This window comes from Strongylocentrotus purpuratus, unplaced genomic scaffold (assembly GCF_000002235.5).
Source record: "Strongylocentrotus purpuratus isolate Spur 01 unplaced genomic scaffold, Spur_5.0 spur5_scaffold_18, whole genome shotgun sequence".
Lineage (NCBI taxonomy): Eukaryota > Metazoa > Echinodermata > Echinoidea > Camarodonta > Strongylocentrotidae > Strongylocentrotus > Strongylocentrotus purpuratus.
In genome coordinates this window covers 5,964,920-5,979,620 of record NW_022145603.1, presented here as the reverse complement: position 1 = coordinate 5,979,620, position 14,701 = coordinate 5,964,920, and the positions used below count along the sequence as shown (strand labels likewise).

The 14,701-nt window shown below is 38.5% G+C and overlaps 1 protein-coding gene across 4 annotated transcripts in view; it reads left to right on the top strand.

Annotated features, from left to right (window-relative positions):
• Window positions 1-344: 344 nt before the first annotated feature.
• Window positions 345-14,701, top strand: part of rej2 (receptor for egg jelly 2 protein) — a 33,748-nt gene continuing 19,391 nt past the window's right edge. Inside the window, 9 exon segments of one of the 4 annotated variants that reach the window (NM_214637.1) lie at window positions 662-737; window positions 2,075-2,236; window positions 4,680-4,784; window positions 8,511-8,884; window positions 8,921-9,071; window positions 9,551-10,104; window positions 11,645-11,875; window positions 13,679-13,862; window positions 14,199-14,351. In NM_214637.1, the coding sequence (NP_999802.1) occupies window positions 662-737; window positions 2,075-2,236; window positions 4,680-4,784; window positions 8,511-8,884; window positions 8,921-9,071; window positions 9,551-10,104; window positions 11,645-11,875; window positions 13,679-13,862; window positions 14,199-14,351 (1,990 nt within the window). 4 annotated transcript variants of the gene reach the window in all.

Sequence of the window (14,701 nt, the reverse complement as noted above, 5' to 3'; positions counted from 1 at the left end):
GGGAGGGGGGAATCTCCCCCCTCCCTGCACCCACCCCCCTAGGGAGCGCGCTTCGCGCGCTCTTTAAGTGATTCGCACGCTTCGCGTGCTCACTACCGCCCCCCCTCAAATGAAATCCTGGCTACGCGCTTGTCTATGGCCTCTTATGGGGGTGCCATAGTACATTTCTTGTGATCGATAATACAAGTTAAAGCGCGTATTAAAACACAGTCGCGTCAGAAGAATCCTCTCTGATTGGCTGAATGTCTGAATTACTTGCGTCGATCGCTAACGTACGCGCAACATAACATGATAAATAAATTATCGTAGTTACATATTAGGCGATCATGCGCATGCGCTGATATGATACGCGTGCATTCTTTTACTAATCTAAACATTCATAAATGGGGTGCATGTTTCATAAAGCCTCTAAGTTAGGCCCTAGCCTATTTTAGCTTCTATTTCTAATGGATCCGTACAAAAAAGTGGCAGGCTTGTTAAAGTTGTTTTGTCTCAGATGCAGACTCATTCTATGTTCTCTGAATCTGCCCTGCATCGGTCATTGGACGGTCCTACGTACTATAGGCTAAGCCTAGACTCTAGGCCAGCTAGGGCCTGGCTCACTAACGTTTGAAGCTAGCTAGCTCAGTATAGCTGGACCGAACTGAACGTTTTGCTAGCTATGCCTGCCATTAGTACCGTTTACATCTTATTTCTTTTCATCGCAATCCTCAAATTCAGGACAGCCAGACTAGAAGGTAACATTCAAATCTCTTCTTACTTCTTCTTCTTCTTCTTCTTTGGCATTTGGGTCAAGTCTACCTCCTTCACAGTTGAAGATTGTTGCAGACTGAGTGTGTCGGCATGTCACCATGTCATGATGTTGTTGTTGTTGTTGTTTTAGTTTTAAGGGCGTGTGTCATTCAAATTCAATGATGAATATTTACGCCAGTCCAGATTTGCTGAAGTAAACATGATCATGAAGTAAACTAGACCGAATTTTCCGTCTCTTTCGTTCGTTAGCCTCTTATTGGGGTAGGGTCGGCTCTCTCTTTAGAGACGGAAGCCGTTTATACACATGTCCTTGCTAACGCCACGGCCAGTCCTGGTCGTAGCGTTTTGCCCCCAAAATCCCCAAAATGTCATTTTACCTCGAGCATGTTTGTTATATTGTAAATTAGGCCTAGGCTATAATAAATCAGTTCCACTTACCAACTTGACTGAAATAATCAGTTTAATAGTCCCTTTTAGGAAATAATGGGTCAAAATCGGAATCCATGTTGAAAAAGATTTTCAAAATGGATTTCGATTTTGACCCATAATTTCCTAAAAAGGGACTATTAAACTGATTATTTCAGTCAAGTTGGTAAGTGGAACTGATTTATTATAGCCTAGATCTAGGCCTAATTTACAATATAACATGCTCGAGGTAAAATGACATTTTGGGGGATTTTGGGGGCAAAACGCTACGACCAGGACTGGCCGTGGCGTTAGCAAGGACATGTGTATAAACGGCTTCCGTCTCTAAAGAGAGAGCCGACCCTACCCCAATAAGAGGCTAACGAACGAAAGAGACGGAAAATTCGGTCTAGAAGTAAACATGATGATGTGTGCTTTAAAACTAGACGTTGTGGGCAATTCCGTGTGGGAAAGAGGAAAATCACCAAATTCTTAATTTGATCCAACTTTCATTTTCCATGTGGACAACAAATCACTAGATCTAGACCATAGACCCTATGCCTGGAACCGAAAACCATTTTGAAATAGGCCTAGATCTAGGTCTAACTTTTTAGGCTTAGATCTATCTTTTAAGGTATTTCTGAAAAGATTATTTGAAGTTGGGGCTAACTTTAGATCTATGTTGGGGGCCTCAAATACATGATCATGGTTTAATTTTTTAAATTTCAGTGGAGCAATTGTTTAAAACTTATTCCTCTACTCTAGACTATACCTACACCTAGATCTAGATCTATAGACTCCCTAGATCTACTATAGATTTCTAGATTTACAAGTAAAAGTTGGTGCTAGAAAGTAGAAGATAAATTTGCTAATTGTCTTTTCTTTGTTTAAATTCTTGTTATGCCATGCGTATCAGAGTATGGATGTCCTATAGAATGGGTCCATGAACCTGCCAGTGGATACTGTTACTTAGCAGCAAAAAGGTATTTGCCGTGGCAGGAAGCCAGAGACTACTGCTTAGGAGTAGGCGCTGAGCTACTCAGCATCCACAGTGCAGAGGAGAATGCTTTTATACATAGTAAGAATCTGGGGGGGCGTTTCACAAAACTTGTCATCAGTGACAAATGACAATTTGTGTTATAAGCTACTGAAATCCTTGCTTCTGATTGGTTATCAGCAGATTTGTCACTGATTTTTGTTATTTGTCATTGAAAAAAGGCTTTGTGAAATGCCCCCTGGCCCATCGTTTGCATTGCAATGGGTATGTCACCTTCTAGTTCTATTCCATTATGAAGAGTTCAATTGTAACTTCAGAGAAAATATAATTTGTTTACCAGATTTTGTACATGCGTCTAAGGAAAATTGATATTTAAGGTGCATTTTCAGGTGGGCTGTATAACGTACAGACCACCTTATAATTTCGTTAGAATTGCCTTTATTTATTATTATTAAATATTTTTCTTATTTCTAACCACTTTTTTGTTGGCAAGATAACTTAGAAATTACTCAATCAAATGCCTTGAAATTTGGCACACAAATGTATAGGCATATGTACAAAGCACAGAAATTTTTTCAACCTTGACCTTGACTGATGACGTCATTTAGGCGCCATTTTGTAAAATTTTACGAAAATCAATTCATGATCATATCTTCATAACCAAAAGGTATTTCTCTATCATATTTATCATGATCAAGGTCAATATCCGTCCGGTCAATTGCAGGTCAAATAACGCGCGCGTGTGCGTACGTCCGCGCGTCAATGCGCGCGTAAAATGTTGAAATGCTCAAAATCGTCTCAAAATCATTTTGCACACGTTTTAGGCCATTCTAAGCATTTTATAAAAAATCGCGCACACGCGCATACGCGCATGCGTGCGCGTTTTCGCGCGTCAGACTATTGCACAACATAGAATCGCCATTTTTTTTCTTTCATAATATTCCACATATTTTTACAAACAAATTGATAACATGTTTATCTCTTTATGACTATTAATGACGGAATGATCGACAGTTAAACATAAATTTCCGTGCGCGCGAGCTCTTGTAATACATAGCATATATGGGCAAAAACATGCCTATGCAAAATCTATTGTAGCTCTTTAGGATGCAAGGTGACCCCAATTTTTTTCATATTTTGATTGAGTATGAATCGGAGATATAATTTCATGTCTCATTTGACCCTCAATTAACTCATGACGTCATCATAATGGCCTCCGAACTCAAAATTTCAATTTGCATATTATGACGTCAGCATATTTTTGGAAAATTGATTGTATCTTTGTAAAAAATTGATCAATTTTCTTAAAAATTTTGATATGTTCTAGCTGAGACAATTCTCTACAAATCTAGTCGTCACGATTTTTCATTATGACAAGGGCATCATGGCGTATTTTTTGCGATTAAAGGAGGCATGTCAATTTTGCACATTTTGCGTGTATTCTCTATGGGACATGACTTTTTCTCAAAACTTGATTCTACATTCCCGTCTTTCGCGAGCAATATCTACGTCGTTTTAGCCTCATTTACGCTGAACTTCGAGTATGTTGTAGCTGAGACAAAACGCTATCTCAAATGTACCCTTCATTTTGTCTCAATTTTTTTTTGGATTAGCCCACCTATACTTGTTCCAAACAAGTATTACAAATCTAGTTTTCATTATTGTTCGCAAAATTTAGAATAATAATTATGTTGAACTAAGACGGGCTCTGAAGTAAACAATGTCCTGATATCATTAAATCAATTTTCATCAAAAGTGGATTTAGCTCATTGTGGAATTAAACTCTTGATATATGGAAGTGTGTTACACGTAAGCTTAAAGACAGTCCAGATTTTGCTGAAGTAAACCAAGTTGCAAACAAAGTATTTATAGCATTGTGGAAGACCTTTTTGGATATAGAGGTGATATTGCTTTTTCTTGGCTCAGCAAATGTTTTCAAATGACCATTGCAACTGAAATTTAATCTCTTGCAATTCAAACAATAAAAAATCTGGAATTTGATACTGTTTTGCATGTCTGAAAAGTCCATTTCAGAAGAAAGTGTAGAGTCTTTGGTTTAATTTGCCTTTGATTTCAAGAAGTCAAAGAGAGATAAACAATAATGTAATATGCCACCCTGACTTTCTAAGAGAGTTCACCTTTGACTTAATATTACATGTTGACTAATTCAATATCATATTTTTTTTTTTTTTTTGAGATTTAATTTTACTTCATTTTTTTGTATTTTTACACAGATATTTTGTTATGTTATAATTTACAATATCAAAAATTAGATTCGTTTCAAGTATTATTAATACATTTTGCCTTTTCTCATATCATTGGCTTTCATTGCAGCCCTTGCCATTTGAGTCACCGAGGGATTTCCTGTTTTGTGTTTAAAAGAACAAAAAACGTGACCACCAAAACTTGCGCTCCTGTGAACTTGAATTAATAAAATGTTCCTCAAGCAATTTGGATGTGATAAATTTGACCTTTCATGTTAACAAAAGGATAATTTAGATTGTGTGTGTGTGTTCTATTACAGGTATAATTTTAAATTTTGTATGGATGGGACTACATGATCAGGATACTGAAGGAGTGTTAACTACATTTACCGATGGATCTCCAGTTGGCTACACAAATTGGGATGGTAATTATATATATATACATGTAAATGTAGCGATTGCTAAAACATGAAGAAAGATTACAGAGAGTTCTTTTTCAGGACTCCTCAATCCTCCCTCTCTGTCACATGGTGCACCCGCAAGCCTACTGTAAATGAAGAAATATGATGAAAAAGTTTGTTCAATAATTGATAGGTGTCTTATCATATATAACTGATCTTGTTCAATCTTGTTGACCCCTCCCCCCCCCCCAAAAAAAAAAACACAACAACTATCAGTTAAAATGGAATACTGTCCTTTTAAGTGCAATTTGTGCCAAAATTACTGATCATAATGCAATTTGAGCAATAATAATTGGCTGTTTTATGGGCCTGGTGATTCACTGAAATCTTGGTCTTCAATCATTTCTAAAATAACAAATATGTAGCACCAAATGCAACCGATAGCTTGTAAAATTTATTATGAGTGCTTTGTATTTAACCTCACACAGGGGCGTCGTGGGGGGGGGGGGGGGGGGGGTGTAGAGGCCAAAGATTACCGACAAAACTAGCGACCAATTACCGACAAAATTAAATGTCCAATATCTACAAATTTAACCCTGTAAACCGGGGCCGAAGGCTAAATTGTTTTTTCTATGAACTTTCTATAGTACTTGCATATGCGCAAATGGTCATTTTCCTCGACGACATATACAAATTATTTCGTCAACTTAGTCAGCATCATAGCTGATATATTTTAATGCAGGCGCGGAGCTATGATCTTATTTTAGGGAGGGCGGTAGTGAGCAAGCGAATCACTTAAAGAGCGCTCATTAGGGGGTGTGGGTGATAGGCCTCTAAATTATTAGGAAAAAAAGGTGATTTATTGTACCTTTCCCGACTGTTAATCCTTGTCTAAATGAAGTCCTCCAGCGCGAAGCGCGAAAGCTATGACGTTTCATTAAATTATTATGAAAAGAAGACGAATTGCTGTACCGTTCTCTACTGTTAATCTTTGTCTGAATTCAGTTTCTCCCCCTCCCGCGGAAGTTTTGGCGTTTCATTAAATTATTAGAGAAAGTAGACGATCCGTTGAACCTTGCTTGACTCTTAATCCTTGTCTGAATAAAGCTTTCCCCTCCGCGCAAAGCGCAGAAATTTTGACGTTTCATTAAATTTAGTGAAAGAAGACTATTTGTTGTACCGTTCTCGACTCGTCTAAATGAATTTTTAGCTCCCTTCGCGCAAAGCGCGGAATTCTTGGCATTTCATCACAATATAGAGAAAGGAAGACGATTTGTCGTACCTTTTTCGACTCTTATTACTCCCTATTCATCTGAATTCAGTTTCCCCCTCTCGCGCGAAGCACGGAAGCTTTGACGTTTCATTAAATTATTAGAGACAATTCGTTTGTACCGTTTTCGACTCTTAATAAGCCCTATTTGGTGTACTGTTTTCGACTCTTAATCCTTATCTGAATTCAGTTGTCCCCCTTCCGCGCGAAGCGCAGAAGTTTTGATGTTTCCTTAAATTATTAGAGAAAGTAGACGATTTGTTAAACCGTGCTCGACTCTTAATCCTTGTCTAAATAAAGCTTCCCCCTCCCAAGTTTTGATGTTTCATTAAAAATTAGAGAAAGAAGACGATTCGTTGTACCGTTTTCTACTCTTAATAAGCCCTAATTGTCTGAATTCAGTTTCCCCCTTTAGCGCGAAGCGTGGAAGCTTTGACGTTTCATTAAATTATAAGAGAAAGAAGACGATTCGTTGTACCGTTTTCGACTCTTAATAATCCCTAATTGTCTGAATTCAGTTTCCCCCTCTTGCTCGAAGCTTTGAAGTTTCATTAAATTATTAGAGAAAGAAGACGATTCGTTTGCACCGTTTTTGACTCTGTCTTAATAAGCCCTATGTGGTGTACTGTTTTCGACTCTTAATCCTTATCTGAATTCAGTTGTTCCCCTTCCTTGCGAAGCGCGGACGGTTTGGCATGTCATTAAATTATTAGAGAAAGTAGACGATTCGTTGAACCGTGCTTGACTCTTAATCCTTGTCTGAATAAAGCTTCCCCCTCCCACGCGAAGCGTGGAAATTTTGACTTTTCATTAAATTATTAGAGATAGAAGATGATTCGCTGTACCGTTTTCGACTCTTAATAAGCCCTAATTGTCTGAATTCAATTTTCCCCTTTCACACGAAGCGTGGATTTTTTGGGGGCGTTTCATCACAATATAGAGAAAGGAAGACGATTCGTCGTACATTTGTCGACTCTTAAACCTTGTTTGAATTTAGTTTCCCCAAAAATTTTAAACCTCTGATTTCTTTAGCTGATATTATAAGAAAGTGAAACTTCGAAAAAATACAAGTATGGTAGTTGTAGTCACTCTTGAAGTCGTCACAGCGGATAAAAAGTCACAGTTCGTAGGGAAAAAAAACTTGTCGGCCGACCGACAATATACATCTCACCGTCTTCAAACTTCTGCATTGATATAGTACACGAGGATCGAGCAAGAATACCGACACAGCTGACCCGACATAGCAACATATTAACCTGTGACTTTCTTGCTCCCTTGACGAGAGGTCTCCACCCAACAACCCCCTTTTCTCTTTTACTCCCACTCCTTCTCTCTCAGGCTCTTACCTCTCCTCTCTCTCCTCTCTTTCACCCCCGTTTCTTTTGTTTCCCTTTTACTCTTTTTTTTTTCTCTTTTTTTCCCTTTTCTTTCGTTTCCTTTCTTTCCTCTCCTCCCTCTATTTCTTCTTTCTCTTTTCTTTCCTTTTTTTTCCTTTTTTTTTTTCCTTTCCTTTCTTTCCTTACTTTTTTTTCTTTTCCTTTTCTTTTTTCTTTTCTTTCCCTCTCCCTCTCTTTTTTTCCCTCCCCCTTTTCTCTTTTTTCCCGACGGCAGCGCAATTTTACCGACAATATCCCTACATGTGGAGGGGTGTCGCACCCCCCACACCCCCCCCCCCCCCTTTGGCGACGCCCCTGACCTCACAACATTCCCTGCCAGTTTGAGTTTGTTATTGTTGTTTATATGTCTACCAAATTCTAGCTCTCTTTTTGTTTCAATCCTTTAATCCCATTTTAAAAATAAATTCTCTTTGCATAAATTGCCTTTTCTGTGTCCCTCTCCATTCCCATTAATCTCTCCCCTCCTTCACACATGAACTATATACCCTCATGTCTTTCCTTATCTAGAACACCACTGCCCTATCTTATAAAGAGTTGATATTGATTGCAACTATTTTGCGATTGATATCAAATCGCCTGATTTGACCGATTGAGATCAATCGCATATCTTTATGAGACGGGGGCCCTGAACATTCAATATTTGTGTAGTATGTCATTCTAACAATATAGTATAATTCAGCCTCGGGGCTACAATGCAATATTTTTTTTGCCAATTCTCTATTAAGTATATACTTCATTTTAAAAACCTTTTTTGTTATTCTGTTTGTTCAGATAATAATATCTCTCTCTCTCTCTTACTCTCTCTCTCTCTCACTCTCTGTCTCTCTCTCTCTTACTCTTTCTCTCTCTTACTCTCTCTCTCTTACTCTCTTTTTTTTCTCTCTCTCTTTCTCTCTCTCTCTTACTCTCTCTCTCTCTCTGTCTCTCTCTTACTCTCTCTTTCTTTCTCTTTCTCTCTCTCTCTCTCTCTCACTCTCTCTCTCTCTTTCTCTCTCTTTCTCTCTCTCTCTATATTGCTCTCTCTCTCTCTCTTACTCTCTCTCTCTCTCTCTCTCTCTCCCTCTCTTACTCTCTCTATTACAGAACAAAACTGGCAGACTGCAAATCGTGATTGCGTTTATATGAAACATCATAACGGATACTGGTTTTTTAAGGAATGTAGCCATGATTTTAGGTTTGTGTGCGAAAAAGTTCATGAACTTATCACCACTACTATTCCTGCTACAAATACTTTTCCTGCAACCATTATCATCAATCTCACAACAGTAGCAACAAGCATTGCCACCACAATTCCTGCCACAGCAGCAACAAGCATTGCCACCACAATTCCTGCCACAGCAGCAACAAGCATTGCCACCACAATTCCTGCCACAGCAGCAACAAGCATTGCCACCACAATTCCTGCCACAGCAGCAACAAGCATTGCCACCACAATTCCTGCCACAGCAGCAACAAGTATTGCCACCACAATTCCTGCCACAGCAGCAACAAGCATTGCCACCACAATTCCTGCCACAGCAGCAACAAGCATTGCCACCACAATTCCTGCCACAGCAGCAACAAGCATTGCCACCACAATTCCTGCCACAGCAAGCACTAATGAAGCTGTGATACTCATAGAGCTTCTTCTGATTCCAAATAATGGTAAGAAAAAACACAGTATAACTACTGTACATTATTAATGATTTCAGGTAAGTGATATCAAATAATATCCTACAAATAGAAATACCCGGGTAAGAAGATTCAATGAAAACAGAAATAATATAGAAATGAAATTCATTTAATACAGTGCGATAATTTGACTGTAGCCATCACATACAGTGTACTTATTGATTTATTTATGAACCACTCATTTTGTTTACTCTATATAAATTAATTGCTGAAATTATTTCTACCATTGTCTGATTGATATATGTATTGCTTTGCATGTTTAATTAGTATTTGAAATCTAACCTTTTGGTTGCAATAAATGAATAAATACTGACTCACAGGTGAATGCATCATGTGCCATAATTTCAAAAGGAATTTTTTTATTTTTTATTTTTTATTTTTTTGTTGTTGTTAATGTTTTCTGGTATATCACTTTTTAATATGTCCCTATCTTAATCTGTTCATATTGATAGTGTCCAGTATTGACAACATCTTCAGGGTTAATGACACCATCCTTGTGAATGCAACTGTGTCGGGGTCCTTTCAACCACTGTCATCTCAAATCTTGTGGTCCATCACAAACCATCTATCAGGTGACTCAGTTCAATACACAGTCTACTCTGAAGATGCGGTGCTCGTCCGGTTCACCACAGGTTCAGTCTTCACCGTTGAAGCGACGGCTGTCGGGAACTCTTACAACCTTACAGCTACTGCGAATGCAACAGTTCTTCCAGCCACGACCCGTATCCTCTGCCCAAATCATGTCTATACGAGCAGAGAAGTATGGTGCGCCCTCCTGGCCGACAGTGCTGTCAAGCATTCAAACTATACCTTCTGTTTTACTAGTTCCCTGGACTCCTGCTTCATAGCCAATCCAAGACCTTGGTCTTTGGATGACCTCCCTGATGCTATGATAGGCAGGGCCTCTTCAATGGATGGCTACCTTGCTAGCTTTCTCAATCATGCATATTCAATCATTGGCACTTACGAAATGACCTCTACGCTATTTCATACTTTGACTACGCAGGTATGTAAGCAATTGCAGACATCTTGTTCAACGCACGTCTTATAAGTTTTACTGATTTTTGTCATTTTTTTTGTTTAACCTTATACAGTAGGGGGTGTTTCACAAAGATCCTAAGTTGAACTTATCTCTAAGTTGGACTTAAAAATTATGGAAAGCCATTATCATCTATGAAAATATTTTGTATAACTTATTTTAAAAGGCATAAAATGTTGATTCAAATCATTCATATTTTCTATTATCATGGGATATTTCATGTTCTTGATGTAGAATTTATCAAAAGTCTAAAATACTTGAATTTTTGCTTTTGAATATATTTAAGGCTACAATTGGCTCTCCATAATTTTTAAGTCAAACTTAAAGTTAAGTTCTACTTAAAATCTTTGTGAAACACCCCCCTGCTCACTATTTTTTATACTTTTTTTTAAAGAGCTTGAAAGGTATTTCACTAAATGGCAGCCTTCAAAATGTTTTGTCTGAGGACTAAAAGAGTTGCTCAGTTTTCAACTTTTATTGTTTCTGATAATTATTCAGTTCTGCAATGGCATGCTATCGACTGTTATTGTCAATACTGGTGCTCCATCAAATAAATTGTAGAGTAAACAAGAATTTGCACCCATCACCTTCATTGGTGACGAAGAATTAGTCATTGCTGTCGTAAATCTTCACTTTAATTAGGAATGGATCCAAATGGCCCGAATTCACAAAGGAGGTTTAGATTAAACCCATGGTTTAAACCCTCGTTTACATAACCCAGGTTTAAAATTAGCGCAAATTAAGCGTACCTTGTCTTGCGCGCGTCATATGGACCTCTGACTGTGTCGTGCTTATCGGTTATGTAAATGAAGATTTAAACTGTGGGTTAAATTAACATATTGCTCCGATTGTCTCATTTTCGCTCGCGTGAACATTGCCAGCACAAACCACTGACCTCTACCTCCTGGACGGATCATCGCCCATTCCCATTCACTATACGTTACGTACTAAAAGGGTGTATTGTCTGACCGTTCATGAATATTCATGTTTTTGCTAAACTCAGCAAAATGTTTGCTTTAACAAAATGGAAAAATGACGGTGGGGGGTTGGATGAAATGGACATAATAAACCAAGCAGAAGTGATCCATTCATGCTTCTTATCCTTTGTGTGCTTGACCTATAATCTTAAAATTGCTTGGCAAACAGAGTCCAAAGTTCGACTTGTTTCACATGTGTACTATAGGCAATGACGAGCTTGCAACCTATTTTGATCAAATTACGGTGGGTGAACTTTCAAAAGTCAATGGGACATGAGGGTTCCAATGAAAGAGCTAGTGATAATGAAAGTTGGGGTGGATGTGCTTTTCGTTTAAACAAAAAATGAATTTTAAACGATTATTTTTTGGTACAATTTCATAGGCTAACATGTATGGCTGCTGACTCTGACGATAGGGGGCATTGTGAAATGAGACTAAACGGAGCTATATGTACCTTCTTTGTGAATTCGGGTCAATAAATGCCTACTTGTTCTGGCTCCATGCCTATGATTATGATCTGAATCGTGCAGGTGAACGTGACTGTCAAGCATTCATGCATCATCAGCCTCACCACGTCTGTGAAGGAGCATTGTGATGCTCCCCGTCCCGCCGTACACCTCGGGACCTTCAACATTCACATCTCGGCCCATATGGAGCTGAATGAAAAGTGCATTGACCCCATGACCTCTCACTTTGAGTGGTGGATTTTCACATCTACTGTAGACGATGATGTAGTGACTGCCTTTGAAAAGATCACACATGTAAATATATGATTATTATTTGATGATTTCATCAATATTGTAGAAATGAATCATCTTTTTTGTCTCGCCTGTGTAGCAAAAAAACAAAAAAGCGAGACATAGGCGGCGCTTATTGGGTGGTATTCTCGAAAGCGGACTAACTTTAGTCCATGGTTTAATTCATTGACTAAGTATGGAATGCCAAGTGCCTACATGTATATGAATATATTTTTGAATAATTTGATATGTCCCTAAATTACCATGATGACATAATTATATCATAGTTGTATTGTTGTTTATTAATTATGTCATTACATTTTATTTTAATTTAGTGACAGATGACATTATTCAAAAACATATTTATATGGACACTCGGCACTCCATACTTAGTGGATTAAACCATGGACTGAAGTTAGTCCGTTTTCGAGAATACCACCCATGATTATTATTTGATGATTTCATCAATATTGTAGAAATGCATCATCATTTGTTATAATTTTAAGTACATTTACATTGTATCTCTTCTCTCAGATAATTTGTTGCATGAACTGTTCAGTTGTTATCCTTGCTCTAAACCTATTTTCAGGCAAAATACATGTACCTTAGTATTCACTCTGTACTGAATGTCTGATGCATTGATTTTTAAAGAAATATTGAAACAATCTTGATTTTTTTTACTTGTGTGTCTATTGGTTTTAATGCAAGATGTTCTTGAACTCAATAGCCAAGTCCAGTTCGATGTAAAGACATATCGTTAAATATACAGTAGGCTTGCGGGTGCATCATGTGTGAGAGAGAGAGAGAGGATTGAGGAGTCCTGAAAAGGACTCTCTGTAATCTTTCTTGAGGGTGTGTAGTCTTGAAAAAGACTGTTGGTTATCATTCTTAGCTTAATAGTTCTAAAGAGAACTATAGCGCTTGGAGAGGATGAGTGGCAGGAGTGGCTCAACGTTTCGAACATGTTGACTATCCGTCGTCAGGAGTGGAGAATAGCTGGCGTGCGTGAGCTTAAGTCACCGGGGTGCGGACGTCGGGGGAAAATACATGACTGTGTGGGCTTGAGTCATCGGGGAGTGGACATGAATGGTTTGCTTGTCCGTCTGACTGTCTGTCTGGGCTGGAGTCTCTGGGTTGCGGACTTAGGAGAATTTTGAATCCATGAGTGGGGTGTGTTGTTCGGCAAGACGCTGTGTGTGTCCCCGACGTAGGCGGCGTTGTAGTCTGCTGTCGTCTGCTGTGCATTGTAGCTGTGAGGCTGGCGGCTGCTTTGAGGGTTCGGCGGGTGGCGGTGGTTGATTTTCAGGACTCCTCAATCCTCTCTCTCTCACATGGTGCACCCGCAAGCCTACTGTATATCTACATCACCATGCAAGCCGACACTTACAAGCAATATCTTTAAATGTAAAATAAGTCAAATCGGCTTGTATTACTGGTAGAAGAATAACTGAAGTGGAACTGTAAAATAATTTTATGGTGTGTATTGTATCTGACTCACAAGCATGTTTTTCCTATGATCAGATTGATGCATGCATTGTGCCCTGAACTTGTAGTGGAAACCATTTTAGTGCATGATTTGTAATGTCTTAAAGGGGGTGTAGCTTGGCAAATACTGGTTAACGCCATCTACGTCTTCTTTTGGACAACTGCACATAAACGAATGGACTTGTATAACGGTAGTCAACGACTTAATCTCTACTTGGTCAGCGCGTGCTAGCGTTGGCAAAACAGACCAAAGTTCTCCTCATGCCTCGGTTTCGAGTCAGACCACAGGAAAGACACGTAGTCTCGTCATGCTACACTCCCTTTAATATGCTCTCTCACCAGACAAGCCAAGTGACCATTCCAAGTGGAACCGTACCCTGTGGTGTTTATAGCCTGAATGTGAAAGCTCAAACTCATCTAAAATCATCTGGTGAAGTGACGGGTGAAGAACAGATCTTCACCCGTTTGGAGATACAACCGTCTCCATTGGTAGCTGTTATCAAGGGCGGAGCCTCACGGTCACATGGTAATAATGATAATTAGAAGAAGAAGAAGAAGGAGAACGGTGCTTATAAAGCGCTTACCACCAAAGTCTCTAAGCGCTATGGTACTTCTCCATCGTTTTGTTTATGTATGAAACTCATCATTTATTTTATATAAACAAATATTGAAAGTTTTCAGATCAATGCTTGGAAACATAATTTGTAATACTGCCATAAAACATACTCATGAATAAATCTATTTGACATCCAAACTTCAGGTTGATGAGTTTTTGCTTTGTATTTATTATCTCAACTTTTGTTTCCTCCTTTTTTTTTACATGTAATATGACTAACTGTTCTTTTTTTAACATGATCCTTAGGTGTATCTTCAAACTTGACAGTGGATGGCTCGACCTCATATGACCCTGATGTGCCCCTTGGGTCATCCAGTAACCTGACCTTTATGTGGTACTGTGTAGTAGTTAGTCCTGACATCATGTACTCCTCTCTCGATGAAGCAATACAAAATACAGGTATTTATACATAATGTTAAAGGGAGTGGGTATCTTTGCCCAGATTCTAAACAAAATCCTGGATTTAGCTCATGCTGCAATCATAATTATAAACCTTTAGGTCAGTCAGGAATCCCATGACTTTTACAAGCCGATTGCCTGACTAATCTTATTAAGATATTCATGATTAGAATTCGAAATTACAGTCTACTGGGGAAAATTAGAGTATTGTTAAACTGGTCACTCAAAGATTTTTACTTTTTGAGGCACTTCATGATCATTTTGAAGCGCAATTTTTTGTAGGGCTTCAATATTGAAGTAATATTGACTGCCTTCTGGGCAATACGACATATATCGCCCGAACCGAAGGT